This window comes from Diadema setosum, chromosome 2, assembly GCF_964275005.1.
Source record: "Diadema setosum chromosome 2, eeDiaSeto1, whole genome shotgun sequence".
NCBI lineage: Eukaryota > Metazoa > Echinodermata > Echinoidea > Diadematoida > Diadematidae > Diadema > Diadema setosum.
This window is the reverse complement of record NC_092686.1, coordinates 13,428,984-13,449,076: the sequence shown is the minus strand read 5'-3', so window position 1 is coordinate 13,449,076 and position 20,093 is coordinate 13,428,984. Positions and strand designations below refer to the sequence as shown.

The 20,093-nt window shown below is 38.9% G+C and overlaps 1 protein-coding gene across 1 annotated transcript; it reads right to left on the bottom strand.

The window, feature by feature from the left end:
• Nucleotides 1–269: 269 nt before the first annotated feature.
• On the bottom strand, nucleotides 270–18,368 carry LOC140239956 (interferon-related developmental regulator 2-like). The gene is made up of 11 exons (XM_072319773.1): nucleotides 18,208–18,368; nucleotides 12,484–12,582; nucleotides 8,382–8,481; nucleotides 7,352–7,476; nucleotides 6,345–6,502; nucleotides 5,482–5,532; nucleotides 4,799–4,977; nucleotides 3,838–3,946; nucleotides 2,808–2,942; nucleotides 2,031–2,249; nucleotides 270–392 (listed from the first exon to the last, which is right to left on the bottom strand). The coding sequence occupies exons 1-11, from the start codon at nucleotides 18,233–18,235 to the stop codon at nucleotides 312–314; spliced, it is 1,284 nt and encodes a 427-aa protein (XP_072175874.1). The 5' UTR covers nucleotides 18,236–18,368; the 3' UTR covers nucleotides 270–311.
• Nucleotides 18,369–20,093: the final 1,725 nt, after the last annotated feature.

Genomic DNA, 20,093 nt, shown 5'->3' with positions numbered 1-20,093 from the left:
TAAAACCTTGCAAAGCAAGCAACTTGAGGCATTCATGTCATTGCAAACAACGGCATACCTTGGAGAGTGAATAATTCTAATAATATTACAGCAGCAAAACTGCTTGTGCTAACAGTGACAACAGAGGGCTCACTAGAGACAAAGAGGAGCAAAAGCAATAGAGGCAGTGGAGGGTCAAAGGACTGCTCCTTAGCAGCCACAGCACGTTTCCCTTGCCACATCCACTTCCGGGGTGGTATCTACACTGGCGGACGATGAGGACGATGAGGATGACGATGAGGACGACAATGACAACAGAAGTATGTTTGGTTCTAGTAGATTGCTACCCGCTTGTCTCTCTGCTTGCTCCGCACCTTCGTCCGAGCCTTGAATGCTGCCGAGTTGAAATGGTGCTGCACGGGAGAGGATTAGGGAATTGTCGTTGAACAGAGTCGCGTCCACACACAACTCAATAACCACAAACTTTTATTCAGCCTAAATTCCCATGGAGCAGGACAATAATCAAGATGAACAATACAAAGCATATGAGCAATATGAACACAAGAATCATGCAACTAATTTGCACAGCACAAGAGTGCCAGCACTCATGCATATTAAAATGAAAAAAAAAAAATTGCATAATCTAAAAGCATACCAATGTGGGTGTGTCTCCCAGACTAAAGTTGCAGGCAACAGACATACAGCAAAATATGGTTGACACTGACATAGATTGCACAAATGTTCTATACGCTCAATTCTCTGGCATAACATTATTACCTCCGCCAAGGGGGGGGGGGGGGGGGGGGGGGGAGGGGGGTGTGATGTTTTTGTTAACGTTGTTTTGTTTGTTTGTTTGTTCGTTAGTTAGTTTGTCTGTGTGCAAAATAACTCAAAAAGTAGTTACCGGATTGGGATGAAACTTGCAGGAAAGGTTGAGAATGACACAAGTAACAAACGATTAACTTTTGGTAGTGATCCGAGAATTTTGGGGGAATTTATGAAGGATTTTTTTTATTTTGGCAGGTAGGGTCAATGAACTTGGGAGTTCAGGCGGCACGTATTTGAGGTTTGCATGCGCGCACTAAAGTGCATGCTCTAGTTTCTGCTAGAGCGAGGCGCGCTGTGCAGATGAGAGTTTATGACGTAACGAAGGGGTCTATATTGGGAAATCGGGCAATTTTCAGCATGTACTTATGGGTGGAAATCACTGATCTCTATGGAAGAGGTCAAAGAGCTTTTCCCCAGTGGTGGAGAGGAGAAAATCTCTTTGGGAAGAAATCAGTGGAAATTAGCTGCTTGGCGGAGGTCTGCACTCTCTGAGTGCTTTTCTAGTCTTTATTTTAGATTGCACGATGCGTAAAAGTCAAAGTGAGTGTGGTTTATACTAACAATTCCAAATAATCATTTTAATAAACCAGAAATGCTCGCTGCCGCCCGACATGTATCTCTCCCTGGACGAAGAGGATTTCTCCCTCATTGGAACAATTAATTTGTGTCACGGGACATCTGCAACAGAATTCGGACTGAGCATTAGACAGTCAGAATTCCTTTAGAAATGCTCTTGATTCAGACATAAATTTTTCATACATGTACGCTCAGAGTTCACATTGAACTGTTTATTTAACCTGAAGAATATAAACACCTCAGATGATTGTTGCTATTTCATTATATTGATTTTAGAGTATGTTTGTTTTGTTATGTTGTGATTTTGTTCTTTGTTAATATTTGTATCACCTCTATGTTTGAACTGATTTTGTTTTGTTCCATATCTTTGATTTGTTCTGTTTATGTCATATACTTTGCTCACGGCCTCTCAGAAAAACAGCCTCTTGGCTGATTGAGGGCTTTTAACCCATGATTAAATAACATACAACAACAAAAAAACCCTCAGATTTAAATCAGATATCAGTCAATCAAAACCATGTATTTTGACACATTTTTCTTTCTACTGTAAATCCAATGATTTCATGAGTTCTAGTTTTTAATATGACACACAAATGGTTGTACACCTGACGAAAAAAAAAAAAAAAAAAAGAAATCTTCAAACTCACCCTTTCAGATTTGGAGACCTTCTTGTAGCCTCCTACACCGATGATAACGGGAGCACCAAGGCTGAAGATGTCCCTCAGAAGGGGGTTCTCTTGGAGGTGTGTGTTGGTGCCTGAGCCCAAGGACTCCCTCAGAATGGCATACTGGTGGCGCCGAACCCACGACTCAATCTCAAGGGATTCCACCCCAAACTTGATGAGCTCTTGCGGAGAATACCCTTCCTAAATGAAGGAACAAGAATTGAGATGTACACAAGAAGGTTTATGAGAATGTTACGATAGAGCCTTCCTCATACTGTAAAATCAGAAATTTTTGTCTGCATGAAATTTTCACAAGTTTTGATAGGAGCCAAGATTGGCAAAAGTTAAATGCCATTAAAAGTGTTTGTCTACACAATGCACTGAATGCCAGTGGAAATTCCCCAAAGTTTCATGTCATTAAAAAAGCCATCAGCTCCATTTTGCACACGTTTCATGCCACAAATGTCTCTGGTTTTACAGCAATCATTAACCACAATGAAACAGCATCCTTTTCACTTTATGCTATTTCAACAGTACTTTCAATTTCATCAGTCGATTTCTACTATGCATATATCATTTCAACAATAATACTCACGACACCATAACATATAATTTGCATACACATAGTACTGAGCCAGTATTTCACTGACTTTGTTCCACCAGTAATTTTGGCATGTTGGTATTGGTGACCACACTACAACCACATCAAAGCAGATAACCATCTCATGTGGAAACACAACCATGTCAAACATCCAGTACCTCGATGGTGTGTATGATGTCACGGAAGCTTGACCTCTGCTGCCGTCGGTCTTTCTTGGCGCGATACTTGTTGCTATCGGTGGCGAGCCCTCTGAGCTGCAGTATTAGCTCGTCAATGTCGTCTCCTTCAAACTCCTGTGCGGGGAAAGGACAGGAATCATGGCACTGCCATCAGCTTCATCATAGTCAATGTCATCCGACACCACACATCATCACTATCATCATCATCTAGGCATTATCTACAGGCACCATTACTACATCATCATCATCATCACCATCTTTGTAGAAGCAATGGGCTGCAGCATCATTTGATGAAATTTTTGCGTCAAATTGCATGATGTACATCAACATATTCTTTTTTTTTACTGTCAATGTAGGGCAATTTGTCCATCAGTTGCAATGTAACATTTTACTGTATACGCCAAAGATTTTTGAGGTTTTTATTTTCACAAATTTTGCGAGTCATCTGCTATTCGTGAAATCAAAGACATGCAAAAATACCGACTCTGATCCCAATATGAATGTGACATACTCGTATACATTTCTTCGTTCAGTACAGGACTCCACGATTGCGAATTTAATCACTACCAAAAGTGTTTGGGAAGTCTCGATTCACAAAAAATTTTGACTCACTAAATATATGGCATATACAGGACTCTACATACAAATCAGATTTTCAGTAAACAGTTTTATCACACTGTCACTTTCAATAGTTTTCTATGTTCAAATGGAAGAAACAAAACTCCCTTTTAACAACAAAGGTATGTTTATGAACACAGGATTATATTATGGTCAATCATGGTCCACCGTTGTATCAATCTCAGCATTGTCCAGTACTTAACAAACAGAATAAAACAAGTAAGATGAGGATCTTGATAAATTTTAGAACATTTCTGGCTAGTGATTGTGCAAATTTGTAGGCATCCCAATGGACATAAACATTCCCACTCCTCATGAGTAATGCACGAGTCCCCACTAAATACATGAACATACATTTTTACTTGTACAAACTACTTCAAGACATTCTTACCTCGTCCTCTTCTCTGGCGAGCTCATACAACATAGCTATAGCTTCTCCTGCTACTATTCTTAGGTTGACATCTTCACTAGATAATAGATCTGGGAGCTTAGGTAAATGCCTGGGCAGAGACATAGGAAAAACGAATACAAAGACAAACATTTTGTAATCGTCAATGGACAGAGCAGGAATACAAGCAACACTATTATGTTGAATCTTATAGGACAGGAGAACTGACCTTTACCTTGGGAAATACCGACGCTACTTGATGTAATCAAATCACATAATTTTCATGTACTGGTCTGAAAAGCAACATTTGCAAACCTTTATATATTCTATTTCAATCAATGCACAGTTGACGATTGTTTAAGACCAGACGAATGTAGACCACTGCCTAACAGTATAGCAACTATATTACACTAAAAGACACACCAAATGGCCAGGAATTCTCCTTACTCGTACCATTAGCACCTTATACATTGTACACTCCTCTGGGAAGAAGACAAGCTTGTACTGAAATTCTGTGCTCACAGCAAATGAATATATTCAACATGATGACACGACATATGCTCCTGCGACAGTTGCTCCGGTTTTTCTCCAAGGACTTACAGTAGGGTAGGGGTAGGGTTGTGATAGGGTTTTTAAGTTTTTAGTTTGATGTGAGGATAAGGATTAGGGATAGGATTTTGTGGGCAGGTTTAATGTTTGGCTTAGGGTGCAGATATTTCATGGGAGCAATTGTCGCAGTAGCAAATGTCATGGAACCAAGGACCAAATGTCATGGAACCATTCAACAGATGGAACAACAACAACAAAAAAAAAAACTCACACACACACACACATACTAAACTTTCAATGATGCCGAGAACTGATAAACAAAGAAAGGTGTTACAGTTGGATGTCACACTCCTAGGACTAAAACTTTGTCACAGGTATGTTCAAAAGCTCTACTGTACATGGAAAGGATACTTACGTGTCTACAATGTGGTATATCCTAGAGGGTGGTGTGATTGACAGTAATAACATCCAAGCACTGAGGGCGGCTGTGTGAAGAGTGGAGATACCAGGCTTGTGGGTGGGGCTCGAACCATCTCCCTTCAGATAGGACTGGCTGAAAACGTCTTCCAGAGCATTCATACAGCTACACACGGTCTGGTAATGCCACAAAAAAAAAAAATAATAATAATAATAATAACAATAATGATATATGTAAACTATTCACTAATCCAAATAGACTTGAAGGAGAATAACACCAAAATATATTTTGCTGCTAGGATTACAAGGCGTTGTATCTCAAATTTTGGTGGGAAATCACTTTTTTGGAATAATTGATAGATAATCAGTTAAGGAATGTCCTGTCCAAAGCCTACAATGTATCTGCCTTACCCTAAAAATTGAAGCCACTACCGCATGTCAAAGGAAAGGTGATCCCATCTGTTGTAGTGCTTTGGCAGCCATGTTGTTGTTGTTGGGTTTTATTTTTCCCTCTCCTCATTATTAAGCATATTTTGAGATACGAGGTTTTGTTGCTACAACAGCAATATGAGGATTGGTAGAATGCATCAGTGAAGTTTGAGGAAAATTGGACTTTCTGTTTAAATGCAAGGAATTTTTTTAAGTTTTAGAAGCCATAATGTGACACCACCAAAGACTCACCGCAAAGTCTCCAGCAGCTATAAAAGTGCCCAGTCCTAGAGCTGTGGCACACTGAAGGAAGAAAGGAAGAGGAAGAGAAAAAAAATGACAACAGGTTACAAAAATGCATCCATTGACACATCAACACAAAATCAAACAGTGAACCAATGTTTCAAACAATTATCATACTTTTACTTTTTTAAATACTTTTTTGGGGAAAATAATAATTTTTGATGGAAGAAATGTGAGTATCTACAAACAATAATCTTCAACAGTACTAATTCCCCTTTGTTCTAAACTCTTTTCATCTCATCTGCTGAATATTCCAAAGGTATCACATCCTCGCGCTGTGATACTTGGTGTACCCAAGGATGCATTTTATTACCTGTTTATTTTTGCATCTTTATATATTCCCGATATTACTGCTAAAACAAGCCAAGGTTTGATCATTGAATATGTGGGTTATGCATCAATGATGCAGGAAAGGATATCAATACGATATTGTTATTACAGGTGGGTAATTGCACAGAGATGACTGCATAGTGTAGAGGTCAAAGTATTACATTGTTACGATACGATTGTGTATAATGTCAATACCTTTATGTTTCAGTTTCAGTAGCTAGATATTTGTGATACATCTTCGGGTGTACTTGTAATGTATTTTAGATACTTGTTGTAATATCCAATGTAAGAACAATTTCCATTCTGGACAAAAGAGTAAAATTTGATCAATCATTAAGAGGAACATCTGTAGATGATTACAGAGGTATCTTAGAAACTGCCCAGAGGAACATCTGCAGATAAAATTCAGAGGTAGAACTGGGGAGGCGTGTGTGTGTACGAGACGGACCATTATCCTCTGGGATTTTCCAGGCACTACTCACACTAGCCCTGGCCGCCGGTGCGGCCGTCTTGTCCTGCAGCTTGGTCAGCAGGATTGGCCTCAGGGCAGCGAACACCTCGTCGCATTCCGCCCCCGCCCCCAGCTGGATCCACAAGATGTTGGCCACCTTTGCCGCCAGCGCCTGCTCATCAGCTTTGCCTGAAAACAGATAATCAATGGGAAAAAAAAAAAAAAAACACACTATGAAAATAAGTCCAGCAAAGTCATTGCAATATCAACTGATTGATATTTACTCAGTACTGGCTATCAAGACTGGTATCTGCAATGACAATAGTTAGCGACATAACCCTTGTACCATGGTCCATAAGAAAAGCATCCCATCGAGCATACGCTGTATTAGAACATTTTCATTGGCTCGGTATCCTAGCTATGTCCAGGGCCAGGCGATTAATCTAGTCAAGTATTAGGTCCATGGTTGAAATCGTTATGCTAGGACAAGTTCTGACATTCTATAAGCACTATTTCACAAACTTTGTTTCAAAACATCTTCACGCATGCTTTGTATAAGAAAAAAACAAAAAAAGACAGAAATACAGAGACAAACACAGGACAGAATCATATTTACACGAGAGCTAAGAGAGTGGGAAAAGAAAAAGATAATGGAATTAGGCAGTGACTGATGACATCAGTTTTGAAGATGACACAGGCATTACCAGAGCCATGTTATTGAGCTTTAAGAGGGGTCCTTTTAAATCTTTATCATCCCTTTACGACAGTGTTTCATCCACGAAGCAAATGAATCAGACTACGTAACCTCAATTTGAGATATTAACTTCTACGGTTTGAAAAGATCTTTCTTCTATGATACCAACACCTTAGATTGCACATACTCAGTAAAATCAGCACTAAGGGGACATAGAAAGGAACTTAAAAAGAAAAGAACTTAAAACTGTAAATGCACAAAAATTTCACTTTGATTGATTCTTTGGAGGACCATCTGCCCTCATGGAACCCATCTTTTCTGCCAATCTACAATGTATGTCTCACCTTTCTTTATACACTTTTCCAGACAGTCTGCAATGGTGATCTTTCTGCTGTCTACAAAATCGAAGATGTACTTCCTAGCCAAGGCTGCTCGAATACCTTCCAAACAGTGTTTTCGGCCAGCAGCACTGCAATAATTGAGGACAGATAATTCAGATTTCATTGTATCAAGGCATAGCAATCTCTCAGCATACTGCAGAGTGAATTTTACTTTACGTAGCAAATAACATGGCGCACAAATCTAAAACAAGAATATATTTCAGCCGTAAACTTTACTACACAGTGAAACACAAAATCAAAAACCTGTAAAATCTTCATAAGATTATATCATAATTCCTTACAATGTACATGTAGTTCTTTTTCTTTGTTTTTTTTTTTGTCTCTCATTAAAATGGGTGGAAAGCCTTTCCATTGAAGACAAAACTGATTTTTTACAATGTCATACATTTATATGTACACAGCTGCAGATTCTCCTCTAAAATGAAATACATTGTAACTTGCTTGCTTCTAGTGAATGTTCTATTCAAGAAAAGGGACATGTTTGTGGTACATGTAGGTCAAGGGTGAATCCAACAAATGTCCTGTGGTACAAGTGTCATGTGATATGAGCAAAGCCTGGAGACTACCCCATGTGATAGAGAGAACAACTGTACATGCTGGAGAAGGTATGACAAACAAGTCAAATATATTTCTATAGCATGAAATATGGCAAAAGTTCTGAACAACATTGTGCATAACATTAATAACTTAAATATCTCTTTAAGCATACGGACATGTGCAGAATCACACAAGAACTGGGTTTTTATTATCACAATGGGTACATGTATATGTGTATTCTGAATACAAACATATCACTTTCCCTCACAATACATTTTGTCGGTACATGAACATTTCCCAAATGGCAATTCATTCCATTTTATTTATTTATTTATTTTTTTTTTTTTTTTTTGGGGGGGGGGGGATGGTGGGGATTGAGATCCAGCACCATCTGCTCTCCCACTATTCAACTACATGGTGTAGAAAGCATGCTGACCTTTTCTGGGTCGTGCCATCGATGAACTCTCTAATCTTCTCCTCAAAGGCATCTTGACTGCTGCTCTCATCCACTTCATCTAGACCATGACTTGCCACAGCTGGATAAGTGAGGGGATATGGAGGGGGGGGGGGGGGGTAGAGAAAGATGGAAGATACTTGTAAGAACAGACAACATGCAACTGTTACTTCAAATACGAGTGTACGTGTATCTCATATTTCTACACTGCTGACAAAACAACATACAGGGTACCCTACACTGTAACATTGACAGCAATACACATATAACCCTTCACAGTAAATTCCTTGGAATATATTTTAAGAAGATTAATATCCCCAAATGATTACTGTACCCTTTTCTTGATTCTCACTCATGTCTTCCTAAGGAGAACTGTCCCTGTCTCTTATCCTTCCTTCCCCCTCAGTGCAACCTCAACATCTGGATTGCCACGACCCTTTGACTGTCATTATTTGCCTTCTGTACACTCTCCATATGACAGTGACACTTCCCTTCTTCCCCCTTCTCTTTCTCAGGTCTTCTTTCTCCAAAGACGAGTCCTTTGAAGTACTACCTGTACAATGTACATACATGTACAACTGTACATATGGTAGGGTGTTATGGCTATTAAAAGCTCTCTTGTTGGTAGCATGCAAACATCAAATGCAAACACATACATGTAGCATAAAGTACATGTAAGAAGAGTACAGTGTACATGTAAAATACTCTTTGTATAAGATTCCTACCAATGTGTACAATGTCATGAATCTCTCACTCCAAATCACATTATTTACGGAATATAAAGTACACTGTGTTTATGAGGTGTGCAGTATTCCTACATATTCTTCACATCTCATTTTGCTGTTTGTTTGTTTGTTTGTTTTTTTCTTTTTTTAGAAGCTATTCATTCTTCAATGAAACAAACGGAATAGAGTTGTGGTGGTTTGTACCTTCCTGCTAGTTCAAGTACTGCATACGTTTGTACATTATTCGAAGTGATGTGTTGTGTTCTCAGCGAACATCTTACCAGATGTTATGACATGGACTGATCTGTACAAATGTGCATATCAATTTCTTATCACGAAATTGGATAAAATATGTTTGCCTGCTTAAACACTGTGTGACACCCACGTAGGAGCACACACAGAGAGAGAGAGAGAGCAATAGAGAGAAAGGAGCAAATTCTATGACTACAGCAGCACTTGACTCTGTTGTGTTATGTCAGCATTACAGTTTGTGTCCTTACAGTGACCCTATCTTGTGTCTATACACTGTGCATGTTACATGTACATTGTACATGTAGTACTTCAGTAGCAGTATCCTACATTGTGCAACAGCTGAGCAGCCATCTGTTTGACTACTGGCCATCATGTGTGTGTGTGTGTGTGTGTGTGTGTGTGTGAGTGGATTGATCATATTCTGCAAGTATATGTACAGTGTACCATATCTGTGCACTTCTCCTGCGTTTCTCGTTAGTCTAAGCAGAAATTAATCAAACAGCATGCATACAAATTGTACATCTCTACTATGGATATACAAATGTAACACTAAACAGGGTATGTTAATTACTGGCAAGTACAATATTTGTAGGCTGTACAAAATACATAAATACATGTACAAATGTACGTATACAATTGTATTCTACAGCGCCATGAGTACATATTTGTATCTTTTAAGGTAGAATGAGCACTTTATAAGAATCTCTCTAAATTATTATTATTATTATTATTATTATTATTATTATTATTAATAATAATAATAATATTATTATTATTATTATTATTATTATTATTATTATTATTATTATTATCATTATTATTATTATTATTACTATTATCATTATTATTATTACCATTATTATTATTATCATTATTATTATTATTAATTAATTACAGTAGAATAGAATGCAGGCTGGGCAGGACAGAAGGGAAAAAACCCTGTTCATATTTAGACATTGACTAAAATTTGTCATTACTAACATCTCTTTTATACACATTATGTTTCTAAGAGTCTAATACAGAAATTGGAACTCAAATCTACTTTCTTAATATAATGTACAGCCACTGTAATTACTAATCAAAGATCTTTGCTTTCTCTTTCTGATTCCCATGGGAAAAAAAAAAAGCATTCATCATCCAGTTCAAGTGACTAAACAAAAAAAATACTAGTGGCACGTGGCAATCTAATATCCTCATTAATATTCACACATCCGTCACTCCATTTCACACACCCACGTTGTTGTACGTGTTCTGTGAGTGGCATCCAATGAATGCCCATTCTGGAATCAACAACAAAATGAAGACCTTTGGTGTCACTCCCCTGCTGCTGCGTCATCGAGAATGCAGCCTGCAAATTATACATGTAGGACCAGTGTGTGTGCACTGTTCTGGTCTCCCCGTCAAGTGTGCAATGACGTGGTATGTGAAATATAGCCTGACGAATGAAGGGGTCGTCACTGACCCTTATCTCCCCATGGACATCTTGGTATCTATTTCTAGCTTCTGTGAGATACACATGTACAATGATGTACAAAGGCATACTGTGATAAGACAGCATCAGTAAAGGTCATCTTACTCATCCCAGCTGCTGCATTATTACACTCATCATCCCCATTGAAACACATAAATTATGAAGTACCAACTCTTTTCCAGCATCACACAGTACATGTGACCCCTATAACCAGTGTACTGTAGACCTTACTGACTATTGTACATACAGTACACTGTATGTACAGTGCACGAGTTTTCCATACACAATATGATCATAACTAAATGTACATGTACAACTTTGTATGTACAAATGGTGTATATTATTGTATCTCTAACAAAATAGAGCATGATCTACATGTATTTTCATGGAGCTGTCAAAATTTCTCAACTTTCTCCCAAAATGTGTCATACAGAGATGTGTACTGTGATATGACATGTAATGAAAGTATATGCATGAATCAATAAAGAGACCATTGGAACAGGTATTTCACTATAATGACAATAGACATGTGTGCAGTTTGGAATACACCATGTACATGTACTTTTTTTTTTTTTCTCAGCTCTGTACAAATTGCATTTCTGCCTATTTGTTCATGCACATTGTAAGTCTGTTCTGCTGATTGTCTATCATTTGACATACAGTAATGTCAACTTTAAAGTGTGCTACACTTACAGTACTAGTGTATACAGACCACTGTCAATTTATAATGTTTATTGATAATTAAAACAAAAGAAATAAAGGATAAACAGTAATAATAACAGAATCTACTGGTGCTATTAACTACTATTACAAAACTACACATTATGTAACTCTATAAAGTTTTGTGCATGTATGTACAGTACATGTACAACTAATAGGGCCTAATAGTAATGTTCAAATAGGTCAAAGAAGAGCCAGTCAAGTTTCATTTTGCCTTTCTTCTCCACAGAGACAGAATTTTACTATGTACAGTATGTACATAAAATGTGCAAGATGTACCCTAGTAAATGGCAACAGAATAACATTATCCCCAAAGAATCGTGGCAATGGTGAACAATGCACTGATCTAAGACATGTCAAGCGTACAATACATGTAGATATAGCACAATGTACATGTGCATGTAGTTTAAAAGTGCAAGTACTGAAGCAGACAAAACAGAATTGAAAGACCAGTGATATTGCAGGGCTACCTACACATGGTACACTGATTTCTGAAAAGAAAATGATGACTGAATCCTGTCCAGAATTCACTGTTCTTTTATTTGTACATGCCATAAATATCATAGTAACACTTGCTTACATACAGCATGCAAGTACGCATGGTAATCTTCAAAAAGATAAATAAAAAAGAAAAAATTTGTTCACTGCCCTCAAACACACACTCACACTTATTCACTCAACACATTGTATAGATGTACATTGTACTGTACGTATCAAATCCTCTTTTATAACATAACACACTCCAAGAGTGATCTGACAATTATAATGAAATGTACCAATCCCTTCTGAAGGTAGTAAAATTAAATGTACATACTTCAAAATGCATCTAGCAATTGGAATAATACCCTGTCACTTGAAATATTATTAAAAAAAAAAAAAAAAACATCAAGAGATGGGCTTTAAGAGCTCTCCCTACCTTCTTCTATACTGTCTGGCTCAGACATATGGCTGCTGGTCACACTGGCTGTCTCCTCCATCATCTCATTTTCACTATTATCTCCCGCACGGGCTCCACCTGGAGAGAGAGAGAGAAAAAAAAAAACCAAAACAAAACAAAACAATAACAACAAACACCATTACAAGATTAAGTATATAATTTAATATGCCAAGCTCACTATCTGAGTATTCCTTTATTAGAATAATTGTATTCAGCTGGTAAAGAATATGGCAAGTGTTCAATCTGACAAAACAACACTGTATCTCCTGGCAGAAATTGGTCAGATGGCATTGGCAATGTACAGTCATGTACACAGTCTTTTGACAAGATGGGTTGTAAAGAATACCAGTATGCCACATGACAGTCTCTTGCTTGAAATGTCACATCATTCAGCTACTCCTGATACAAATTAGTGTGTATCATCTTGGCTAATCTGTAAGTAGCAGCAAATCTATCAGGTAAACACTTCACACCACCTGCCATTTTTCACAGCAGACATCTCAAATCCCCAATCCAAATTGATACTACGGTATGTACACGTAATGTACTACACAAGGAGTGGTAGCACGGACGGGACATTATTATACAGTTAAGCAACTCTGTTGTCCTTTGGAATACTGCACACGCCGAATATTTTGCGAGGTTTTTATTATTCAAATTCATTACGTCGATGCAGGGCAATTTGTTAATCAGTTGCAACGAGGTTTTCATTTTTGCAAATTTCACGAGTAAGGTGCTATTCCCGAAATTAAAGACATGCGAAAATATTGACTCTGATCCCGATGTGAATGTAACATACGCATGTACACTTCTCCGTTCCAGTACAGGGCTCCACAATCGCGAATTTAACCACGCGCGAAATTGTCGGGAATTCCCGATTCGCGAAATTTTAGACTCGCGAAATATATGGCGTATACAGTAGTTTGGATTGTTTGCTCACGCTAAGCAAAAATGTCATTCAGAGAAAAACGTGTTTAAAGATTGTACCAATTTCAGACGTGCTCGGTGATTTAATATTCTTGTCTTGTGTGTGAACATTTTGACAGGGTCCTTCTTGCTATTCATGTTGTTATTTGAATATGACATCCCCAAATAAGCAATATTTCTGTCTTCAAAACCACAATGTCGTTTCAGAGATCAGTCATTTCTTGCGCATATATAGGTTGTGTACTTAAGCGCAGGTTTTACGAATTGTAGTCCTTCACGACGCCTGTTCGAAATACCTTTGCGTGTACCATATTAAAAGCAACATGCAATACGCTTGTGTTACGAACCGTCTCTACTTGTTTTGATTCATACTGTTGTTCGTTTGCATAGGAGGTTTTATGTTTAATTACAAAATGAATAAGGAAACTTCCATGGATGTGATAAATATTACATACAATGTACATGTACATTATGTATGTAGGCATACTAATATTCTGTATCACTGCTCATTACGTGCCTGGTAATGTCCAAAGATAGCCATTGTTAACAGTGATTGTACATGGTGATGATAAAAAGTTATTATCCCCTTCAGTACTCTTTGGTGAGAGCCGGGCCTGAGGTACAGTGCAAGTTCTGATATTTTGAGTTTATGAATGGCCCGGGCCAAAATGGCCCCGGCGCCCCAGCCAGGATCGGGCTATTTTGACGCTGCTCTAGGCTCCGTAGCGCCAGGCGTTGCCCTGGCGCCGACCAAAGGGTTTACATGTATGAACGATAGCAGCACCAGACTGGCTACCGGCTCCGGCCAAAATTCCCTGAACGGTCAAAGGTTAAAAGTCCCTGGCCCTGCCTCCGCCAGAACACGTGTTCAGTTACCACGGCAGTTATCCCTTACGTGGCCGAGTTCGTGAATTGGTCATCGTAAAAGTAGCTCTGCTATAGTTTAAAGCCTCTGAGAAGAGGACAAAGTCCGTCATCTCATACCGGATCGCAACAACTACATTGCTAGCATGTGGCAACTTATTATGTGTTCAAAGGGGAGAGATGCATGCCTAAAGCTCCTAAAAGAGATACTCTCGGGCTCGAAGATGGCCATGTCAGACAGTGGATGGAGAAACATTGAGATATTCAAAGATTTCATCAAGAACCACTTCATCCCATCTCTCCCTCCCAGAGCTGACGATGAGTTTGTGATGCTCCTGTACCGTACAATGGCCACACCTCACACATCTCTATCCCCATGATAGAATACGCAAAACAGCACAAAGTCGTCCTCTTTGTTCACCCTGCTCATACACCGTGTACGAGCCATACCCTCCAACCACTGGATGTTGTCTGTTTCTCTTTAGTGAAGAAGACATACTGTACTACTCCAAATGTGCAAAGTTCATGCAAAATCACCCAGGGGAAATGATCACCAGGTATGACATCAGACATCTTTCTTCCGTGGCATATTGGACAGCCATGTGGGAAGACAATCTGTTTTTCTGACTGCATTCCGCAAATCAGGGATATACATGAACCATTCAATCCTGACGCAGTACAAATTCCAGTCGTGACCAAGACCAGTACCCTCGTCACCCCACCAGGGAAGTCTCAGGGCCCTCGGGAGACTAACAAAGAAAGCTACCAAGTAGGACTGATGGGGGACGGTCCTCAAGATGACAACATTTGCAAAGCTTTCCTCTAAATAAGAATCCCTAGCCCGCCTCATGCCAAAAAAAAAAGAGGAAAAGGCACCAAAAAGTATAGAGCATTGGGAGTATGCATCACAGAAGACAGCATTTTCATGAAATTCATACACGTGGAAATCAAGGGGAATTAAGCAGAAGACATTTGGAAAAAAGTAGGCACCGAGGAGTGGAAGTGTGACCATCCGGCATCACGATAGACAGGAAACTCTTCCCTCGTTATCCCTCGCAATCTGGATGATAGTGCCAGCGACAATGACGACTATGATGCAAATTATCCATGTTGTGTGTGCGGGAGAAACACCCCTCCAACGCACAACAGGAACATCGTCGAAATTTTCACACAGGTGGCCTGTGACGAGCCAGGATGCATCACTGGATTAAGCAGGAGTATTACACCGAGCAGCAAACGTGAGGAGAAAATGATGACTTCATTGCCTTTTAAAGATAATGAAAGAGAAAACTACCTGTACACTGTATAAAAAAAAAAAAAGTTATCAAATTCAAATACATCCAAAAAACATACAACGCATAGATCTAAGTGTACCTCGAGTGTATTCAATATATTTTGAATGGATGATGAGGTGAAATAGCAGATAATAGTAAACATAATTTTGTGAAATGTTGGTGCTTGTGCAATATTTCTAACTTAAAATTACAATGTACAATGTACACATGTGTATGAGCGTGTATTGTACAACAGCATTTCATATGAGAGAGGAGGAAAATACAAAAGACTGAGAGGCATGAAAGGTTGTAACAAGGTGAAACAAAAACGTGAAATGAATGTGAAAAAATTCAATGAACCACTCATTCAATTTAACTCAATTACTATTAAAGATTCTTAATGAAATTCAATTTAAATTCATCAAGCAGTCCTTCAAAAAGTGATATTGAGGGATTCAAATATATTCAAATAGAATTGAGGGGGAAAAAAATGACAGCGAGGAAAAAAGCAACAGCATGTTGAAAACACATAATTTACACATAGGCCTACAGCTGTATTGTCAATAGGGGGGGGGGGGGGGGGTTCAAAGTACAGGGCAACCGAGCGTGGAAAAAATAACACCCCACGCCACGCATTAATTCGAAGCCACCAGCAGGAGACTAGAGCACGTACAGTACAACACAAGTACCTCAGATCGCATGTTCAGTTAGGGCTTGTGTTTTGTGAATCCGGAGTATTTTCTCCACATGATGTGAGTAAAATTTCAGGCAAATTATTATTTATGTTTCGATTGTTAGAAATATACAATATAATTAGGGTGTCGCCTGTCGATGTGTTGGACACCCAACAATACTGTGTGCTGCTTTCATTTAACTCAATCCACTTTTAAAGACACATCACATCGACACATGCACATGCATACAATGTTTGTACTGTAGAACTTTTTTTAAAGACAAGTAACTGTAGGGCCTATAGACTCTCTAGCCACAGGGTCCTAGTTTAGATGGCTGATGATACCACCTAATATTACCAGCAGTACCCATCAACAACTACAATAAACTGAAGCGCAAGAATAATTCCCACTGGCATGGCACGAGCATGATAAACATGAATTAAATAACTTGATATTAATATAAGGGCATTATCGTGATATAGTCCCCACCGTAGGCCCCACCGCAGTGCGCGTGCACCCGCGGACTAGGGTTAGGGTATAGGGTAGACAGAAAGATCCGTCTGTCCGGAGGACTCTTTTTACATTTTGCCATTAACGCTGTCCTCCGTACATGTAGACAGACGGAAGGTTGCAGTACCCATTGCTGTGTGAATGTTCTTAACCACTGTCTCTATGGAAAATTGGGTGAGGTACCTCACCCTTCTCGATTGCGTCTAATTCACGGCCCTAGGTCGGCAAATTTAAGCTTGTATAGTGAAATTAGCTTTTTAAGAATACATTACACTCACCAGATTAATGAATAATCCAACATTTTAGTAGAATTTTCAACGCAAAACACAGCCTGTCGCGTCGTCACGTTCAAACTGCAGAAACATACACTATGAATCTATTAGCCAATCACATGCGAGGTAGTTTCTACGTGTTTGTTTTACTAAAACACGTACCTCGCATGTGATTGGCTTACAGATTCAAAATGGCGACTTACAGCTTGCGAACGGCGATGTTGCGATATCGATAGAATTTCTGCGTTATAACCGAGTTTATGCGAGTATTTCGATTGCACAATTTGAGAAATTTATCCCAAATATTGCTGCATAATGTGTAATGTCATGTCAAACTTGTTTGAATGTAAAAAAGCTGTCTGAAATTTGGTTTATCGTAACGTTTGATCTGTGCACGACTGCTCCACACAGGAGCCGCAATCATTGACTTCGCCTTTCGGTCTGTATACGGAGGGGATCCGTGAAGCCAGACGCAGTCTCCGCAGAACATTCCCCGACGGACAGATACAGACCGATCTTTCGGTCAAGGTATAGGGTTAGGTAGGGTTGTATGTTAATAGTACGGGTCCGCAGCGGTGGGGACTAGACCTATATCACGATTATGCCAATTGGGCGCATGACAAATGGTAACTAGATCTATACACAGCCCAGCAGCGGCTACTTACAGCGACTGCCGACTGGGCTGTGTACAGTATACTGTAGTAATAGACAAATGCTAATGGCATAACAATAACCATACGCATACAAAGGCTGGAGTATTTCTAGGCCTATAGTATAGTATGCAGCTATGTATGATGTCACTGTCCATGGCATGGGCATGATGAATGAATAGGCGCAGCTGTTAGTGTTACTGTTAGTGTTAGTTTGTTAGTTTACACTGGTTTAGAGTTGGCTTTCTTCTCTTTTTTACCCCGTTTTCTTTGCTCTCTCCCTCCCTCTCTTTCTCTTTAAGCAATATTGGCGTATTAACCTGAAAGAAGAAAACACTATTTTTGTAGCTGTGCCTTCTCTAAATTACGCGGCAAAAGTCATTCATTCCCGGCATTATAAACATGACACACACAGCCACAGGCAGTGCAAGGTGGATGAAAAAGCAGCACACACATACGAAGCAGCGCAGAGAGTCATGCATTCGACGTGATCGTGGAGTTGATCACGTTAGCAATCCGATAAATATCTTACCTTTTTTCCTCTTGTTTGTCCGCGGCATAATGGACTCCAATAACTTACTCTACTATAGAATAAACTAAGTTTCAAGATGTAGGCAGCTGTTGTATACTTCTCGCGTATTTATCAAAAAATTCGGCAATAAACCGGAAAAAGAGTGAAGAGATTGATGTCTGTTCGCCGTACATATTTGTGTTTACCCCAATAGCATTGACTTCGAGTTAGAAGTGCGCGCGCAAGCTTTCGACTCTAGCATGTATTGAATGGGAGAATCGTAAAGCATTATGGGAGGGCATTTTACCGGCAATCGTAGTGTACAAGGTACATGCTGTGGTTCATGGGTTGCATGCATTGGTGCAATCATAGAGAGCTCTCGAACGTACGCCATGCATCATAGGACATAGTGAACACAGAACCATTGGCATGAAGTACTAGTACATGTGTACTAGATGAGCACGCACGAAAAGAGAAATTACGTCATTCATCTTGGTAAAAACATGATATGGTACAGTGTATTTCTCTTCTTTGTTTTTTCACGACAGGAAATAGCAAATTAAAGGGATCGTACAGTTTTGGTTGAGATCTACATGTAATTAATTTCAGGTTTCTAACATTTTTTGGTGAGATAATGAGAAACCTCTTATGAAATATGAAAGAGCATGTAATTCTATGAGGAATTCTATGAAAATTGGTTTTGAAATGGCTGAGATATTCAAAAAAGAGCAATTCTAATAAAGTGTGGGACCCACACTTTATTACGATCGCTTTGTTTTACTTTGTTTTTGGATGTTTCAGTCATTCCAAACCCGATTTTTATCAAATAAACTTTGAATTCCTCTTAAAATGGTATGCTCTGTACTATAATCATAAGTGTTTTCCTGATGGTATCTCACAAAAAGTTAAAAGCCCAATTCTCATCTCCACCAATAGTGTACCATCCCTTTAACAGACAGAATGAAGAAAACACACACGTGGTATATAAGCAATCTTGAATGTAAGGAATCCTCATGTGAGACATGTTACGAAAGGGATGGATGGTCTCTATAATAGTGTCTATGATTCCCAAAGTATTCCCTAGAACTCATGTTAGACAGGGGCGGATCCAGGAATTCTGTGAAGGGGGGGGGCATCTAATATTTCTGGTGCCACTTCCGGGTTTCATTTCATTTTTTTCTTTTTATTTCTTTTGTTTTTAACGATAAATAAAGGGGGGCGTGCCCCTTGCGCCCCCCCTCTGGATCCGCCACTAGAGTATAAAACAGTAGATAATTCTTTAATTTCATTCAAGTTCAATTTCAATTTCAATCTATTTTCACAAACCATTCACAAACACAAATGTTTGTGGGGGCAAGTAGGGTACCTACATAGTTTTGTATAATTACCACAAAAAAAAAAAAATTGAAGGAGGTTGATGTTTACATGGAATGTTGCGTGGGACCTTGAGAAAGCACAAGCAAAAAGTAAAACAAGGTCCCCCCCCCCAAAAAAAAAAAAAAAGAGAGAGAGAGAGAAAAGAAATAATTAGGCGCCTACATGCAGATCAGTGAAAGTGAAATGTAATCAAAATAATGGTGTAACGTCAAAGATCTTATTATCAAGTACTTTAAAGGAAATTACAAATCAACCACTCAAGTTCATGGCTCGTTAATGCCAAAGAAACGTATAGCTGTCAATAGTATTCACTCGAAAATGCTGTATCTTTCAGCACATGCTGAGATCGTATTACCTGAGAAGGCTATTAAACAGTAACCACAAACTTTAAAATCTCCGAAATGAAATGGAACCCTGAACGAGCTTTTTCGGCTGCTAGCATAGCAATTAAGAAATTATGCTTCGAAAGCAAAGAACAAACTCAAATGACGGTTGTTGTATACTCTCTACTCTCTAAAATGAAATTGGAG

Excerpts from the sequence above, each read along its gene's own strand:
- LOC140239956 (XM_072319773.1), bottom strand. The coding sequence starts at position 18,235 with ATGCCGCGGACAAACAAGAGGAAAAAAG. Across the intron at positions 12,583-18,207 it reads GACAAACAAGAGGAAAAAAG|GTGGAGCCCGTGCGGGAGAT; the intron begins GTAAGATATTTA and ends CTCTCTCTCCAG. Across the intron at positions 8,482-12,483 it reads GCCAGACAGTATAGAAGAAG|CTGTGGCAAGTCATGGTCTA; the intron begins GTAGGGAGAGCT and ends TCACTTATCCAG.